The sequence below is a fragment of the Vitis riparia genome, chromosome 9 (assembly GCF_004353265.1).
Source record: "Vitis riparia cultivar Riparia Gloire de Montpellier isolate 1030 chromosome 9, EGFV_Vit.rip_1.0, whole genome shotgun sequence".
Lineage (NCBI taxonomy): Eukaryota > Viridiplantae > Streptophyta > Magnoliopsida > Vitales > Vitaceae > Vitis > Vitis riparia.
The window spans coordinates 18282623-18298028 of record NC_048439.1 but is presented as its reverse complement, the minus strand read 5'-3'; the positions used below and the strand labels follow the sequence as shown (position 1 = coordinate 18298028).

General features: G+C 36.1%; 1 protein-coding gene across 5 annotated transcripts; it reads right to left on the bottom strand.

Annotated features, from left to right (window-relative positions):
* Window positions 1–2358: 2358 nt before the first annotated feature.
* Window positions 2359–6376, bottom strand: LOC117921600. Of its 5 annotated transcripts, none has more exons than XM_034839537.1 (5): window positions 5748–6215; window positions 4674–4775; window positions 4043–4572; window positions 3836–3979; window positions 2359–2881 (listed from the first exon to the last, which is right to left on the bottom strand). In XM_034839537.1, the coding sequence occupies exons 1-5, from the start codon at window positions 5773–5775 to the stop codon at window positions 2588–2590; spliced, it is 1098 nt and encodes a 365-aa protein (XP_034695428.1). In that variant the 5' UTR covers window positions 5776–6215; the 3' UTR covers window positions 2359–2587. The 5 variants fall into 5 exon arrangements, with proteins under 5 accessions (XP_034695428.1, XP_034695429.1, XP_034695425.1 ...); XM_034839538.1 differs by having other exon boundaries at window positions 4175–4572; XM_034839534.1 differs by having other exon boundaries at window positions 3836–4572; window positions 5748–5901; window positions 5994–6215.
* Window positions 6377–15406: the final 9030 nt, after the last annotated feature.

Below are 15406 nucleotides of genomic sequence, written 5' to 3'. Positions count from 1 at the left end.
CATTTGTGAAATAGATGTGTGCCTTCCTTCAATTCTTAACTCTCAAATTATTTATTTTTCCCTGCAAGTTCTAGTTTTTTTTTTTAACAGATTCTGACAAATGCAAGTGTGATTATAACTCTATTATTGTAAGAGCCTCACTATTAGACCGGATGTGTGATTCATCATAACCTACTAATTCATATTGCAATGAAAAGCCTCAAGCCTCCAATCAAGCTTTGTATCTTTTTCTACTACTAATCCATCTAGATGGATCTTCACCTAACACACCCATCCACATAATATGGACTTTATGATCTGGGGTGGAAGCACTAATTGATTCCCAAGTTTGATTTTAGCTCCATGGCAGGATCTCTTGTTCCATCAAGGCCTTCCTCTATTCCATTTTTTTGAATGCTTTCTTATATATGAGTCATTGATTCTCTTTCATCATCTCTTAAAATTATACATAATAGATTAAATTGTATCTCTTTAAAACATAAGCAATATACTAACATATCTAGGGTTTAGTTTTGTAGATGGCCATGATGCATAGCATTGAGATTTACTAAAGTTTGTAGTCATCAGATCATTCCAAGCCAATATCATAACCAAGAAGGCAAAAGCAAAGTTATTTGGTCCATTGCAGCACATAGTTGTTACATTAGTGCTATATATATATATATATATAGGAGTGAGATGAGCCCATAACCAGTATTTGTTGAACGGTATGAGCACTTAGTGGGATGAATGAGATCAAATGTTAGATGTTTCAGTAAATGGATCTCATTATAATAAAAGTATAACTAGTTTGGTAGTTTAACAGATAGCTTTTTAATCCTAATAGGATTGACAACTTTGCAGGAAAATTTTGACAACTTCACAGGAAAATTGTAACCAAAGAGGAGAAGGATAAATTGATAGACCCCTTACAACCAATGGAAAGCCTATTATAAGAGTAAAATTGAGAAGGAAAGTGAAGCCTGCAATTCAACATTTTTAGTACCATTAAGAATTTTGAAATTTTGAAAAGTCAGAATATAGTCATAGAATAGGAAAAGGGAAAAACAAACCAGAGAAAAGATACAGGAATGGTGGCCCATTTAGAGACCCTTGAAACATCTTAGGAGGGAACACAACACCCAGAGTTTTAAAGCTGAAGCACCGGCCGAGTCTGTCTCTCTGGTGATTCTGTTTCTTCATCATGAATTTACAATTTATTTTTTGTTTTTAAACAACACAAAATTAAGTAGTTATCATGTTCCCGATATTCAAGAAATTGTTCTTAAAAACAGTTTTCTATTTTTTAGAATAGAAATAGTTTTCTTACTCCATGAACATGAAATGTTTTCAATCAAAATTTTGCTAAGTGTTTTCATTTATTTTTTATATAATATTTTGAGTAGCAATTCAAAATATGAAAAATACTTTAAATTTTTTACGAAGAACAAGTGAAAAAAAATTATTTGTTATATTTGAATTTCCAAAACATATTAAGACCGTTATAAAAAACCTAGTGCGGAGAACTATTTTTGAAACCATTCCCATGGCTTAGGGTTTGTTTGGTAACTGCTTTAGAAAACAGTTTTCTATTTGCTAGAACAAAAAATCTAGAAAACATGTTTAGTAATTAAAAATTATTTTTTGTTTTCTACTTTTAATAATAGAAATAGGATATTTTCATAAAACATTTTTTAATTATTTTATATTGTTTTTACTTGTTTTTTAAGGACTGTTATACAAACATATAAAATGATTAAAAATAAAACATCAGATATAAAAATTATCTTTAAAACATATTTAAAAATAGATTAAAAATATTTTAATTTTTCAAACAAACCTTTATTTCTTTTCTTGTGCTCTAAGAAGTTGTAGAAAACCAACAAGATCAACTCATTAGTTCTAAAAACACATTGTCTTTGATCATCCCTTCACACAATGATTTCCCAAAACCAAAACAAATTAGCAGATGAGTAGCCATGTTGTCAGATTTGATCTAGTTCCAACCATTAACTTTTCAGGAAAACAACTTCCAATGGCTGCTATAATCAAACCTTCAATCAACTTAAGACAGTGTTAGAAGGTGTGATCTCTCACGTTGGATAGAGACAGAAGTTCCTAATACTATATATGTATGAATTTCCTTCAATTGTATAAATGAGTTTTGAAGTCATGAGGGTTCATTAAACCCAGAGCAAACAATATATATATATATATATATATAGGAAGGTGTAGGTCATTGTAGAAAGGTACCATCAAAGTTTCAACCTCATTGTGGATCTTTGTCTATTGAACCCCACAAGAGATATATGTTTATGTGTTTGACCTTATAATCCCATAAAATATAACGAGAATATTATATTTGCATGGGAGTGATAATGATACCCTGACAATATATATATGTTTGAGCTTGTTTTAACTATGTAGATACTTTTAAAGTCGTGAAACACATTGGGCAAAGAACCAACAATATTTACTTAGAAGGAAGTGGGTCATTTACTGATTACATCATTATTCAGTCCCAAAGCCTCGAGTCCCCCCTTTCCCTCCCACATCGCACTGTACAAGTTCTATGGTTCCACCGTGTTTCACTGTCCAAGACTAGCCTCTATTGCAGTAGCAACAACCCTAGTTTGGCAGCCTTCTTCTTCCCTTTCCCTGACTTTGAGACCGAACTTCCAATGCTGGTCTTTTTAGCCTCGAGTTTAGATGCTTTTGACTTATGTTTCTTCCCTTGAAGATGATCATTGAGACTCTGTTCACTGGTGGTGCTAACTTGACATAGAGCACAACTCCACTCAGGATTTTTGTTTACACTAGCCACAGGATGCTCACAATCTCCTTCTGCTGCCTGTCCTTCTGTCCGCTTTTTCTCGTAAATACTAGAGTGAACATTTGTAGACTGCAAGACAATAATCAAAACAATCCCATCATTGATCGCTGTTGAAATACTCGTTACTAAACTCAGTAATGGCAAAAGGCCACCAGTTAAACTGCATCCAAATTTATGAGGAGACCGACACAATCTCCTGGCTCTAGTTTGGGAAATTACACATTATTGAAATATATTCTGCCAGACAACAGCCACTCCAAAATTCAGTATAAGGTAAGCACATCAACTCTAGATTACGACTAAACTGATATATCTCCACTATCAGGATTGCTACTTAGACAGTCATTGGTCGGTCACATAGAAAAGGTAATCCAAACATCCACAGTACGTATTTCTTAGTCCATACAACTGAATATGAAGAAACAACTCATCTTTTGTAAGTATTGGAACCTAGCTAATGAAAAATGAAGTATAGATGGCAGGAAGACCAAGTTTCTTTGCCAAACCACTAACTTCCTAACAAGTTGATGAATTGTACTAATAACATGGAAGTGAACATTTAGGAGTATAGAGGAAAGAACGAGCTAAAATGGAAATTTTGCCAAGCTGGTAGTTTGACTAAAACCAATACACTTATGAAAAGTTTCCTTTTGAAGCCTGCAACAAGTATTGTGATACAAAAGAAAAGTGAGTTAAACGAGTAGTTTTATGGTTATACTACCCTACAATGTTAAAATGTTGAAATGTTGAAATGTTAGTTTAAGCTTCATGTGAGGAAGCAGAGTAACAAATTTGTTGAGGAAGTGTCACAGTCGATTTCCCAACTCATAATTCTACTCAAAATCCTCTTATACCAATAATTATTCCTCCCTGAACTATCTAAAGCCAGCCTTAATTTGTTAACAGACTCACAAGAAAAGTGTCTTGAATTTCCCAGGAATCAGTGTCCTAAGAATGTGTCATTGTTCAAAAAATAGATATTTTTCAAAACTTATTTTATCTTGGGTTTCCCAAAAAGAATACCTCTTTGTTACCATCCAGCTCCTCCTGAAATGACGAGTCACCCTCAAGGGACATTCTATTAAAGACTTCAACTGCAGATGGAGCCAAAGGAGACAGCCTTTCATTGTCACACGTCCCACCAAAGTGATGCATCCTGTTGGAGACCCCAACTGCAGATGGAGCCAAAGGAGACAATCTTTCACCAAATCGATGCATCCTGTTGAAGACCCCAACTGCAGATGGAGCCAAGGGAGACAACTTTTCACTAAATTCATGCATCCTGTTGAAGGCCCCAACTGCAGATGGAGCCAACGGAGACAACTTTTCACTAAATTCAAATTCATGCATCCTGTTGAAAACCCCAACTGCAGATGGAGCCAAGGGAGACAACTTTTCACTAAATTCATGCATCCTGTTGAAGACCCCAACTGCAGATGGAGCCAAAGGAGACAAACTTTCACCAGATTGATGCATCCTGTTGAAGGCCCCAACTGTGGATGGAGCTAAAGAAGTTAACCTTTCATTAGAAGTTCCATCATATGTCGTTAGAAATCCTAGTGACATTTGTAGAGCAGAGTCTCTATTCATTAGTATTTCTCTTCTGCGTTCAGCTTCCAACATGCACAACCGTGCAATCTCTGCTCCTATTATCTCCTCACGAATTTGCTCTTTCTCAATCTCACATTGAATCATTTCCCTTGTACCAACACCACCTCTCACATACTCGCTCCTTGTAAGATAAACACCATTCATTCCAGCTGGAGCACAATGAATCAAGAAAACAAAGCCCAAACTCAAAAATCATCAAATTATTTCAAGAATCATTTTCTTCAAGCAAAACAAGCAGAATAAGGTTAACCTTGCAATGCTTGCTGTTGAAAGTAGGATAGATTGCTTGATGAAGGTGAAAAATAAGTCATCCTGCTCTGAGTGTTTGTCAGAAACCTGGAATCCATTGAGGCTGCAGAGAGAAACAAAGAGATTTAATTCATGTTAGGTCCGGAATTAAAACAGAAAATGAGAAAGAAAAGCCATTTGGTCTTGCTTATGTGATGCCTATACTGGGATATCATATTTTTCTCACTCATTATTTTTGAGATAAATAAATAATACCCATCTGCAGTAACCATTAATGGATTCAGGCAAGCTTAATCATCACCTACTAAGTAGTTTGGAACACATAAACTCTGATCCAAGTTATTCAACCACATAAACCCAATGACTTTAAATTTATCAGATATCATTTAAGTTCAATCTGCAGAAGTTTAACAAAGCACTAGAAACATAATGGCAAAGAAAAGAAACAAGATTTCCCAGACCATCAAACCATTAGTTTGATGGGATTATGGAACAAGAAATATTTGTATACTATAACAGTAGAACACCCATATCTTGAATCCAAGTACATGCCTTCTACCAAACAAACTATTTATAGATATTAGACAATGGGTAACAATGACTAAAACTGATCCAAATCGACAAAACCCAAAACCAAACTAATCTAAAATGATTGTGTGTGAGTCCATTTATGTATACAGAAGCATTGCCCCTTTTCTATTTTTGCTCACTGAGCAAAATCAATATCTTATTTTCATTCCTTTATTGACTCAAATAAATGAAAAGAAAAGGAAACCAGAAGGCCAAAAAAAGAGGGAAAATTAAACCCTAAAAGTTTTTGCCCTTCCCACTCTCCTCTACTTTCTTTAATTTTATTTATAGGAGAGAACAAAACCCTAAGAATTTTCTCTCTTCGCTTTACTCAAATTTCTGTACTTTTCTTAGAGGGAGAAATCGGAGAATTGCTTCTCCATGCTCACACTGGCATGACTAGTAAATATTTACAAAACCCAGTACATTTACAGCCTGAAGAAACAATTCTTAGAACCTCTTCATATTAAGACTACTTTTTCTCTCAGGCTCCATAAATTCTCACTTGCTTCCATCATTCTGCCTCTTCCCATTTTTATTTTTTTTCACCAGAATCAAACAGTGAAAAACAAATGATATGGTCCCTAGTTTTCCTCCTCCTCCAAGAAACGCAAGTGCAGAAAAACAATGAATTGCTTTTCAGAAAATCGAAGATATTCCTGAAATCAGAAACGTAGGATTAAACAAAGTGCAACTGTAATGAATAAACCCAAACACAAAATCAATTTTCTCGGAGAGAAACCAACTCAACTGGATTCAACTCGGTATAAAAAGATTAACCCACATAGAAATCCACTTTCTTGGAGAGAAAGCAACTCGACTCGATTCAACTTGGTATAATAACATAAACCCAAATACAAAATCAACTTTCCTGGAGAGAAACCAACCCAACTCTATCCAAGTTGGTAAACGGCAACCAAAAGCAATACAGGAATAGAAAAAGAATTGAAAAAAAAAATTAAAATAGAAACCAAATAAGCTTACTGAAAACGACCATGTAGTCCACAACTATGATGAATGAGAGAAGGGTCGGAGGCACTGAATCTCCCTCTACCCTGGTTTATTAAAAGAAAATCAATATTCAAATTTTTATACTCTAATTATCAGTTGACTAAAGGCAAGACTTGATGAAAACATGTTCGCTTTTAATTCACGCTATGCAGTGAATCTTAGAGCATGCTTGGTTGCCTATTTCAAATTTAAAAAAATAAAAAATAAATAAAGAAGTTGAAAATAATTCTAAAAGTCATGTTTATTTCTTGTTTCTAAAGCTGATACCAAAAATAAAAATCAACAAAGGTTACAAATTTATTGTAGGCCATAGTTTAGAGAGGGTAACCGGCAGCTTTGGGAGAAGTGATCTCAATCCCGTTTATTTATACCTATTTTCATCCCAAAAAAAAAAATTAAACTAAGCAAAACAACATGGAGAGGGTATAGAAAATTCTCATATCGGTCTTGTCAGTTTAATTTTTATATAATATTTTTTTTCTTTTCTTTCAATTTTTTATTTATAAAATTCAAATTTTATTAAAAATAAATATGATTTATAAATAAAAAATATTATAAATATTTATAATTTATTTTTACGAGAAGCAATATTTAATTTATGTTAAGAAAAAGTTGAAGAATAAAATAATTAGCTAAAATAAATTTTTATTTAAAATTATACATAATGGGGACAGGTGGGACAAATCTGCTTATCCTTCTTTATCCCAAACCTTTTTCGTTAAGGGCCGAATAGGGTGAGTGTACGTGAAAAAACCAATATTATTGTTGTATTATCCCAATTTGTTGCATACTTCCTTTTTAAATAAAATAAAAACATATCAAATTTTAAAAATAATAATAAAGACCAATAAATATTGAAAATAATAAATAATAAATAAATAAGTCCAAATGGGCAAACATCATTCTAATTAAAACAAAATTAGGATTCTAGATTTAGAATTATAAAATTGTCTTTTTCAAAAAAATAAATAAATAAATAAAATTTTAAAATGAGAAATTAACACTTGTACCTTACCAATGACTTATTCTTCTATTTCAAAATAATAACAGGGTAACACTACAACTAAAGTGAGTTCAGCTCACCTCAAGTCAAATTCATTCCAACTTTTTAAAAGTTTGGAGAATTTAATTTATAGCATAAGTTCAACTTGATCAAAAAATGTATTTAGCTTAGATGAATCTTGGCCAGGTTTGAATTGGAAAATTGGAAGCTCAACCTTGTATATTATTTAATAGCAATATACATATTATTTTATTTTACTTTTTTTTGCTTTGAAACATTTGATTTGTGCTATGTAGTCTTAGAATATGATTATAGCTGATAGGTTGATTGGGCAAATAGGTGTTATTGATTTGGAAGTTGATGGTAAACATTATACTTAGATGTCATCTATAGTTTTTTTTATGTTAAATGTAGATTGATTGATAAAAGATTTAGTGGAATGAATATTGTTTTTATAGTCATAATTAGATTAGGAAGTTGATTTTGATATTCTATCAATTGTTAAATTTATGTCAAATTAAGTAAATAGTAAGTTCTTTTAATGTGAATTTAATTGTCAATTTCTTGGTAAATCCAACTCAAATTTTAAAGCTAATGCAATAAAGGTTTAAAATGTGGGGTTACTAAAATATTTTGTGTTGGGTGTAGAGATTGAGTTGTTGAAGGAAAGATTTGAAAATGATTTCTTTGTTAATTTTCATTGATATGAAGACATGTGTATATACAAGATATGATTGACTTTCTGGTATATCACTTCTTATGATTATAAGGTGGCTACTTTACAAGAATAAACTAATTCTTAAATAGATGAAATCAAATATTTACACAATATTCAAAATATTTATAAAATATTTCAAAATAATAAACTATCCTAAAGAGTCTCCAACATGCCCCCACAAGATGGTGGTTTCATTGGAGACACCGAGCGAAGATGATGAAACCAAAGACAAGATAACGATTTAGTTAGAGCGTCCGCAAACTGATCAAAAGAGGACACATGGGATACTCTTAACTCACCATCTTTTACTTTATCCCAAACAAAGTGAAAGTCAACAACAATATGTTTCATTTGAAAGCAGAAAATTGGATCGACACAGAGATAAGTAATTCCTAACATTATCACAATACATAACCAGTTGTTCAGATAGTGTAACACCAAGTTCATGAAGCAATGACCGAAACCATCAAATTTCAAACATCGTAAATGCAACAGGACCATGCTCAGCCTCAATTGATGAGCAAGCCACAGAGCATTATGTGTGAGAGCTCCAGGAAATAGGATTGTGTCCTAGAAAGACCATATAAGCACTAGTAATCTATTCGATCATCTATGTTACTAGCTCAATCATCATTTGAAAAGGCATGAAAAGAAAGCGAAGAACCATGATGTAAAAAAAGACCATGGTATAAGTTGCCATGAATATATCAAAGCGAGTGTTTTACTACTATCCAATGAATAGTGGTAGGGCGATGCATGAATTAACAGAGTTTGTTGATCGTAAAAGCGATGTTCAAGTGTGTAAGTGAGAGATATTGAAGACTACCAAACAACTTGTCGATATTCAATATGATCAATCAATGAGGTGTCATCGAACAATGTGAGATTTTGTGTTAGTGAGAGAGACATTTGGACTTCTTTAGCATTCATCATGTTGGTCCAAGTGAGGAGCTTAGTAATGTACTTCTGTTGAGAAAGAAACAAACCATCTTCAAATGGGATCACCTCAAGTCCAAGGAAGAAAGACAATGAGTTAAGGTCCTTAAAGGAGGATTGTGTGGCAAGTTGATAAACAAACTTGTTAATGAAGCCCAAATCATTGCCTATGAGAATAAGCTCATCGACATATACAAGGAGATAGAAAACAAGGTCATTAGTATTGTAGACAAACAAAGAGGTGCCTAAGTGGGAGTTAACAGAACCTATAGCCATTAGAAAGAGTCGTAGTTCAGAGTACCATGCTCGTGGAGCTTGCTTAAGACCATGAAAAGCTTTACAAAGATGACACATATGGTTGGGAAAATTTTGATCAATGAAGCCCAGTGGTTGGACCATGTAAACATCCTTAGATAAATGCTCATGAAGGAAGACATTGTTTACATCAAGTTGCTGGAGAGGCCACCCTTTTGATAAAGTAAGACTTGAGATGATGTGAATAGTTGTTGGTTTGACAATTGGACTAAACATGTCAAGTGAAAATTGGGAAGTTGAATGGGTGGATGGAGGTGTGGTTGAAGCTTTGGACATTGTAAGAGAGATATCTAGCACATGTTGGTTGTCATTTGCATTAGATTGATACGATGACTCTAAAATAGAAGGCACAATCTCATCATGGGTAGGATTTTTAGAGGTGTTGATTGTCTTCGGTATAGGAAGATTGTGTGGGAAATTAAAGGATGGAAGAGGAATAAGAGGGAATAAGTGGAGGAGATGTAAGATTAGGAAGGTGAGTAACAGATTTAATAGGAAAGGAAGACGGTTGATTGGTGATTACTACCCAAAAAGTGTTATTTTGCGCCTTTAATTCATTATGTTTTAAGCACTTTTGTGTAGTAGTTCTCCATTTTTATTCCAATTGGCATGTTAAGGACCTAGAAATGACTTCTAATCATATTTGTGGCTAGTTTTAGTGTTTTGACAGCTTTTTGGATCATTAAGACAAGCCAAGCAAAGGAGAGAAGCAAAAAGGAGAAAAGCAAAGAGGAGAAAAGCAAAGAAGAAAACAGAGGACAGCAGCTGCAGTCTTCCTTCGCACTTTTGGAGCACTTCCCAAAGTCCATTTTCTACATGCTATATACCATTTCAAATCTCAAGAAGTCAAGAATCCAACGCTTCAAACGGTGCGCAATTCGGAGTTGAAATGAAGGAGTTACAGCCATTGGAATCCGATCACTCCAAGCTGAAGGAAGAATTTTGCACAGCGTTGTGAAATCACCCTTTTGTTGCGAAATGATTTCGCAGCCTTTTTGCACAGTGCTGTGGAATTCCCCCTGAAGTTTCACGACACATTGGAAGCCGAACACCGCAAGCTGAAAGACCACTTCGCAGCGGTGCGAAATCAGCCGTTTGGTGCGAAGTAATTTCGCAGCCCTTTTTGTGCGTCTGCGAAATCTCGCAGACCTCGTTTTCACCTGCGAAATGGTCCTTAGTGCTTCCCGATATTTGCGACCGACACTTTTAGATATTTTCTTCAGATATTTTTGTATAAATTTCCATTTTCTCCTTATATTCAGCCACTCATGTAATTCCTTAGCTAGGAAGTATCCAAGGAAGGGTAAATTACCTTCATATATAAACTCTCTTGTAAACACTAAAAAGAGACTCTCGGAGGAGCTTGTTCCAGGGGGGACTCTCGGAGGAGCTTGTTCCAGTGGGGACTCTTGGGGAGCTTTTTCCAGGAGATCCATCATATATAGATATATAATATATGTGAAATCGACGAACAGAGCACTTGCTCTGTTTCTTCTTTATATTCTTGTTTTCTCGTTAGTTTTCTTTCTAGCCAAACATTCTCTGAGGATTTTTCCTCAGAGGATGAGTGGCTAGGCTCTTTGTCTCTTGGAGTGAAGAAAGCCAGGTAAGTTTCCTCATGCATAAATTGGAAGTTTTGTTGTTTTAGTTTTTAATGAAGAGAAAGAGTGACCCGTTAATGGTTTTTATCTTTTTAGTTAACTTAAAACGCCTTTAAATCACCTGGGCCAACACTTGGTAAGGCAAGTGATCTCCGTCCATGGAGATACACTAGTTTACCCCTTGCGAGCCTTTGGGAGGTGACTTGAAGGTAGGATTTTTTAGAATTGCCAACACTTGGTAAGCTTTTGGACTCCAAGGAGACATCCATTAGTTATCTCTTACGAGCTTTTGACGGGTAATCCAAGGTTAAAGATCACCTTGAATGGCAAGTACTAGGTGAGAGGTATGAGCCATTGCAAGGTACATCAGTGAGAGGGATTTAGTGTTTGAACTCATTAATGGGAAGCATCTGTACAACACCGGTTGGAGAAGGAACTATATGTTAATTCTCTAATGCGAGAAAAAGAAACAAGTGACCGGAACTCCCTTTTTGTATGAGGAATCTGAGCCTAGTGATCTGAAACTCCAAGAAACACTTTTCTTTGTAAGTAAAATCAATTACTATTTTTGGTTAGCTTAAAACCAATCATTTTTCAAACATCTTTATGTTTTCTTTTAAAGCTAACCTTGAAATGAAAAGGCACCAATTCAGCTTTGAATTAATATCATTTGTGAAGTGAAAACCCATCCCAATGAATGATCCTAGAGCCACTATGCTATAGTAGCTTTGTCTTTGCTACCCTAGTATATGGTGTAATAGGTTATAAATTTTGTTGATTACTTCCTCAATCAAGGAGCACCAACTGGACACGAATCAACTGAGACACCAATTAGGCACGAATCAATTGGCGGTATGTAAGTGAGGTTTGTTGATGTCGTGCCAACTGGATACAGGTCCGTCTAAACGGACTTCTTTCTTGCACAAAAGAATGTTCGGATAGGTGGTCTTGGCATGCCCCTCCGAAGCTTAAGTTAGAAACTAACAATAGTGAATCTAACTATTCTGAATGGTTATGTGCACACATACCTTTTTCATGCTTCTAGAGGGGTTTTTATAGGACATATGGTGCCATCGACATAGTCTTGATTGTGCATTCATGTCTTTCTTACGCTAATGATGGCCGTTGTGGCGGATACTATGCCTTAATAAGGTAGTCAACGTCATCATCTTAGCACGAATTGGGTAATCATACCAAACAAGAGCTGCTAATTGACGTTATTTGTTGGCTGTCATGCAAAAAACTCGGACCATGTTGTTGATTGTGCATTTATGTTTGTCAACATCGCTGATTGCAAGTAACGACTGATTGAAATTAATTTTTGAGTGTAAATGTTGTCTAGATTGTTGCTCAGGCATTGGGTCTTATTAATCATCTATCCAATGCCTGAAATTTCTGGCTGGGTTGATTTGTCAGTTTGGAAGTCTCAGTCGCCTTGGTCTGTCCATTCCGTTTGGCATTAGGGAAAAAGGAAATCTATCTCTCTTCTTGTGCCAGACGAAGCTTATCTTGGTCTAGACGAATTATCTGCTTACTTTGAACAACCAAACGGCCTTGAGCTTGGAAAAGACACGTGGAGCGAAACTTCTCACAATGGCCCCCTAATTCGTCTGTCTCTACCTGGTAGGGTAGCTGATGGGCTGGGGTAGGATGAATTATCTGTTTTTTCAAGTTTTTGTGTGCCAAAGGATGCGTGTCATTTGGTGCTTTAATGATGGGTCACATCGATCGAGACTGACTATCAAGTGGCATGTCCATTCACTAATCTTGGTAAGTGTTGCTAGACAGTGTGTCTCTTAGGTTGCCTAGGTTTTTGTTCTCTATAAATAGCAAGGTTCCACCTATTTGGTTCATTTTCTAGCTTTCCCCACTTAGCGTTCTCTTGTCTGCGTTGCTTTTTCACCGTCACTATGTTTACCACCAGTTGCTCCCCTTTGCCTTCATCGGTGTCATCGACTGGTTTGCTACTAGAGTATCTCTTCTCCGTTAAAGAGTGTTTCAATACTTACTTTGGTAAGTTTTCTATCGCCCATTTGTTCATTTATTGTGTTTGTTATTGTTTCTCGAATTGTGTTGGTCTTGTTTGTTTAGAGAGAAAATGGACATATCGATGTCTAGATATTAGGTTTTTTCAATCTCCATGCTCACTTCTATTGTTTGTTTGGGGAGGAAATAGATATATTGATGTCCAAATTTAGGGCTTTTCGGTCTCCCTGCTCGTTCCTGTGTCGTCATTGTATTTGTGTGTCGCCTCACGCTTTTCATTGTTGTCGCGATGATGTGATGTGTGCAATTTTTCATCTACAGTTGGAGAAAGAGCTTGTTTTACAAGTTTTTGTAGCTAAATTTGTCTAGACTCAAAGTATAGTCCGTCTAGGTTTATTTATATATTGTTGAGGTAACGTCGAACAACGGATGGATCGAGTGATTGGTTATGATAACTATTTTGATGAGCGTAGGTTTTCACATGGCCCAAATCCACTTAGTCTAATGAATAGAGAGTTACTTCTACCAGCGAAAGGCCTCAACTAGGTGGATAGAAAAATACTAGAGCCAGGTGTCTCAGACCGGACCGTCTAATTGGTGTCCTGTCAGAGCTAGAATTCTGGGCTCGTTGTCATATTTTGGATACCATCCCAATTCAGCTAATAGGTGGCGAGGCTCTATCATCCGTTGACCTTTCGAATAATATGATATACTTTACTAAGGAGTAGTTTGTTATAGGGCTCTATATCCCACTTCCTTATCTCTTTAAACAATTGCTTCACTTCACACAAATCCCTTCGGTATTTTTTCAGCCGAATATCTTCCGAATACTAATGGGGTGTGGTGTATTGGACATGCTCTTCCAACTATATCTTTTCCTACTAGAAGTCTTATTCTTCTATACTATCAAGATGAGCCAAAATGAGAGGTTCAACTTGTCGCCCACATTCCTTCCCTCAAGTTGGTGACCAATCTTTTGGACTTGATCAAAAGCTGGTCTACGGGGCATATTTTGGTGTCTAACCCTTGAAGCGGTTCGTCTGAGGGTCCAGACAAAGTTTTTTCTCCACGGTGCTCGTTGAATATTCTAAATAGACTATGCTTTTATCACTTTCATTTCGTTTTGCTATTATTTCCTCCTTTTTGTTAATCTGCTCATGATCTTTATGTTTGTCTGATGCAGGTAAGAAGAGGCGAGGACGTCATGTAGAGTGAGTGGAGAAGGCTTCATTCGCCCATCTTAACAAGTTGTTCGAAATAGACGCTGCTGAATAGGTTCATAGCATTCTCCTATCGAACAAGAACATGTAGGCGCTGATCTAAAATCCCAAGCCGTTTATCATCTCGGTATTTTTCCGGCTAGTTCCTCTGTCTCTAGTACTCGGCGAACATTTCGTGTTGAAGGATTTGCCTTTCTATGAGGTTGTTCATTTGGTGGATTTTAAAGCACGTCGGGCTTGTCTGAAGGAATAAGAAAAGAAGTGCCAAGAGGGAACATTGAGGCAAGCTTCAACTGCTAGTCATCTGACTTCCAACCCCATTGTTTATCCTCCTACCTAGAAGAAGAAGAAGTTTGTCTCTCGTCTCGTCCAAAAGATGAGAACTTCGCCTCCTGACACTTTGTTTTCATCGTCTATTTCGTCATCTTCATTTTCTTTGTTTTTTTCATCTTCCAAAGAAGAAGTAGAAGCAGGGGAAAACCGGTTGGTGCCTCCTATTATTTGTGAGGAAGAGGAAGAAAGAAGATGACCTCTAACTTAAGAACAAGATTTCGCTAGAGGCAACGTAAACGCCAGTCCGAATCCATTGCTATCGATCTCTTTCCTTCAAACAAAGCTTTTTTAATACCCAGTCTAGATTCTCCGTCTAAGACAACACCGCCGACTCCTGTTGTAACCGTCACTTCAGATCCAAATGAGAAACCTTCCTTTGTTGACGACATTTCCTATCACGAGATGAGAAAACCCTTTGTCATCTTGGGAAACATTAGTAAGAACTTATTCGAGTGTCCGAATTCTTATCCTCTTCGTCCAAAGCCAACCTATGTCCCCAACTAGGAGGAGGTGTTTGAATTTCTGAGTCATATCTCCTCCTTCATCTAAAGGGAGCCTCTAGTGCAGGACATGAGGGTTCTTTTTTTGGCTATGCAGCGAATCCCGGTCGAGGTGGATGAAGACCCTAGTCAATCTTTCATGGCACAAATTCTTTACGGTACTCCAGACATTGCCATTACCCACATAATTCGTATGAAAGACTACACAACTTTTGAGGCAACAGAATTGGTAAGTCGTCTCCCTCTTTTTCACTTTTGACTTTTCTCGTTTTTCTTTTAGTATTTTGTTTCATTATGATCTTTGTTGCCCCTGGGTGGCAAATGGAGTTCGTAACCTTATGTAGCAGCGGTGCACCTCTTTTAGCGATTGGAAGCATTCGAAACCATGAGGACATATATTGCTCATAACATGGACGAAAACGAGGAGCTTCTAGCCAACTTGGAGATGGAAAGGAGTGAGATGTTGCTACCCGGAAGTAGGTTGAGGAGGGTGCCTGTCTGTTGAAAAAGGCCGAGGAGGAAAATGAAGCATCTCAGGCTA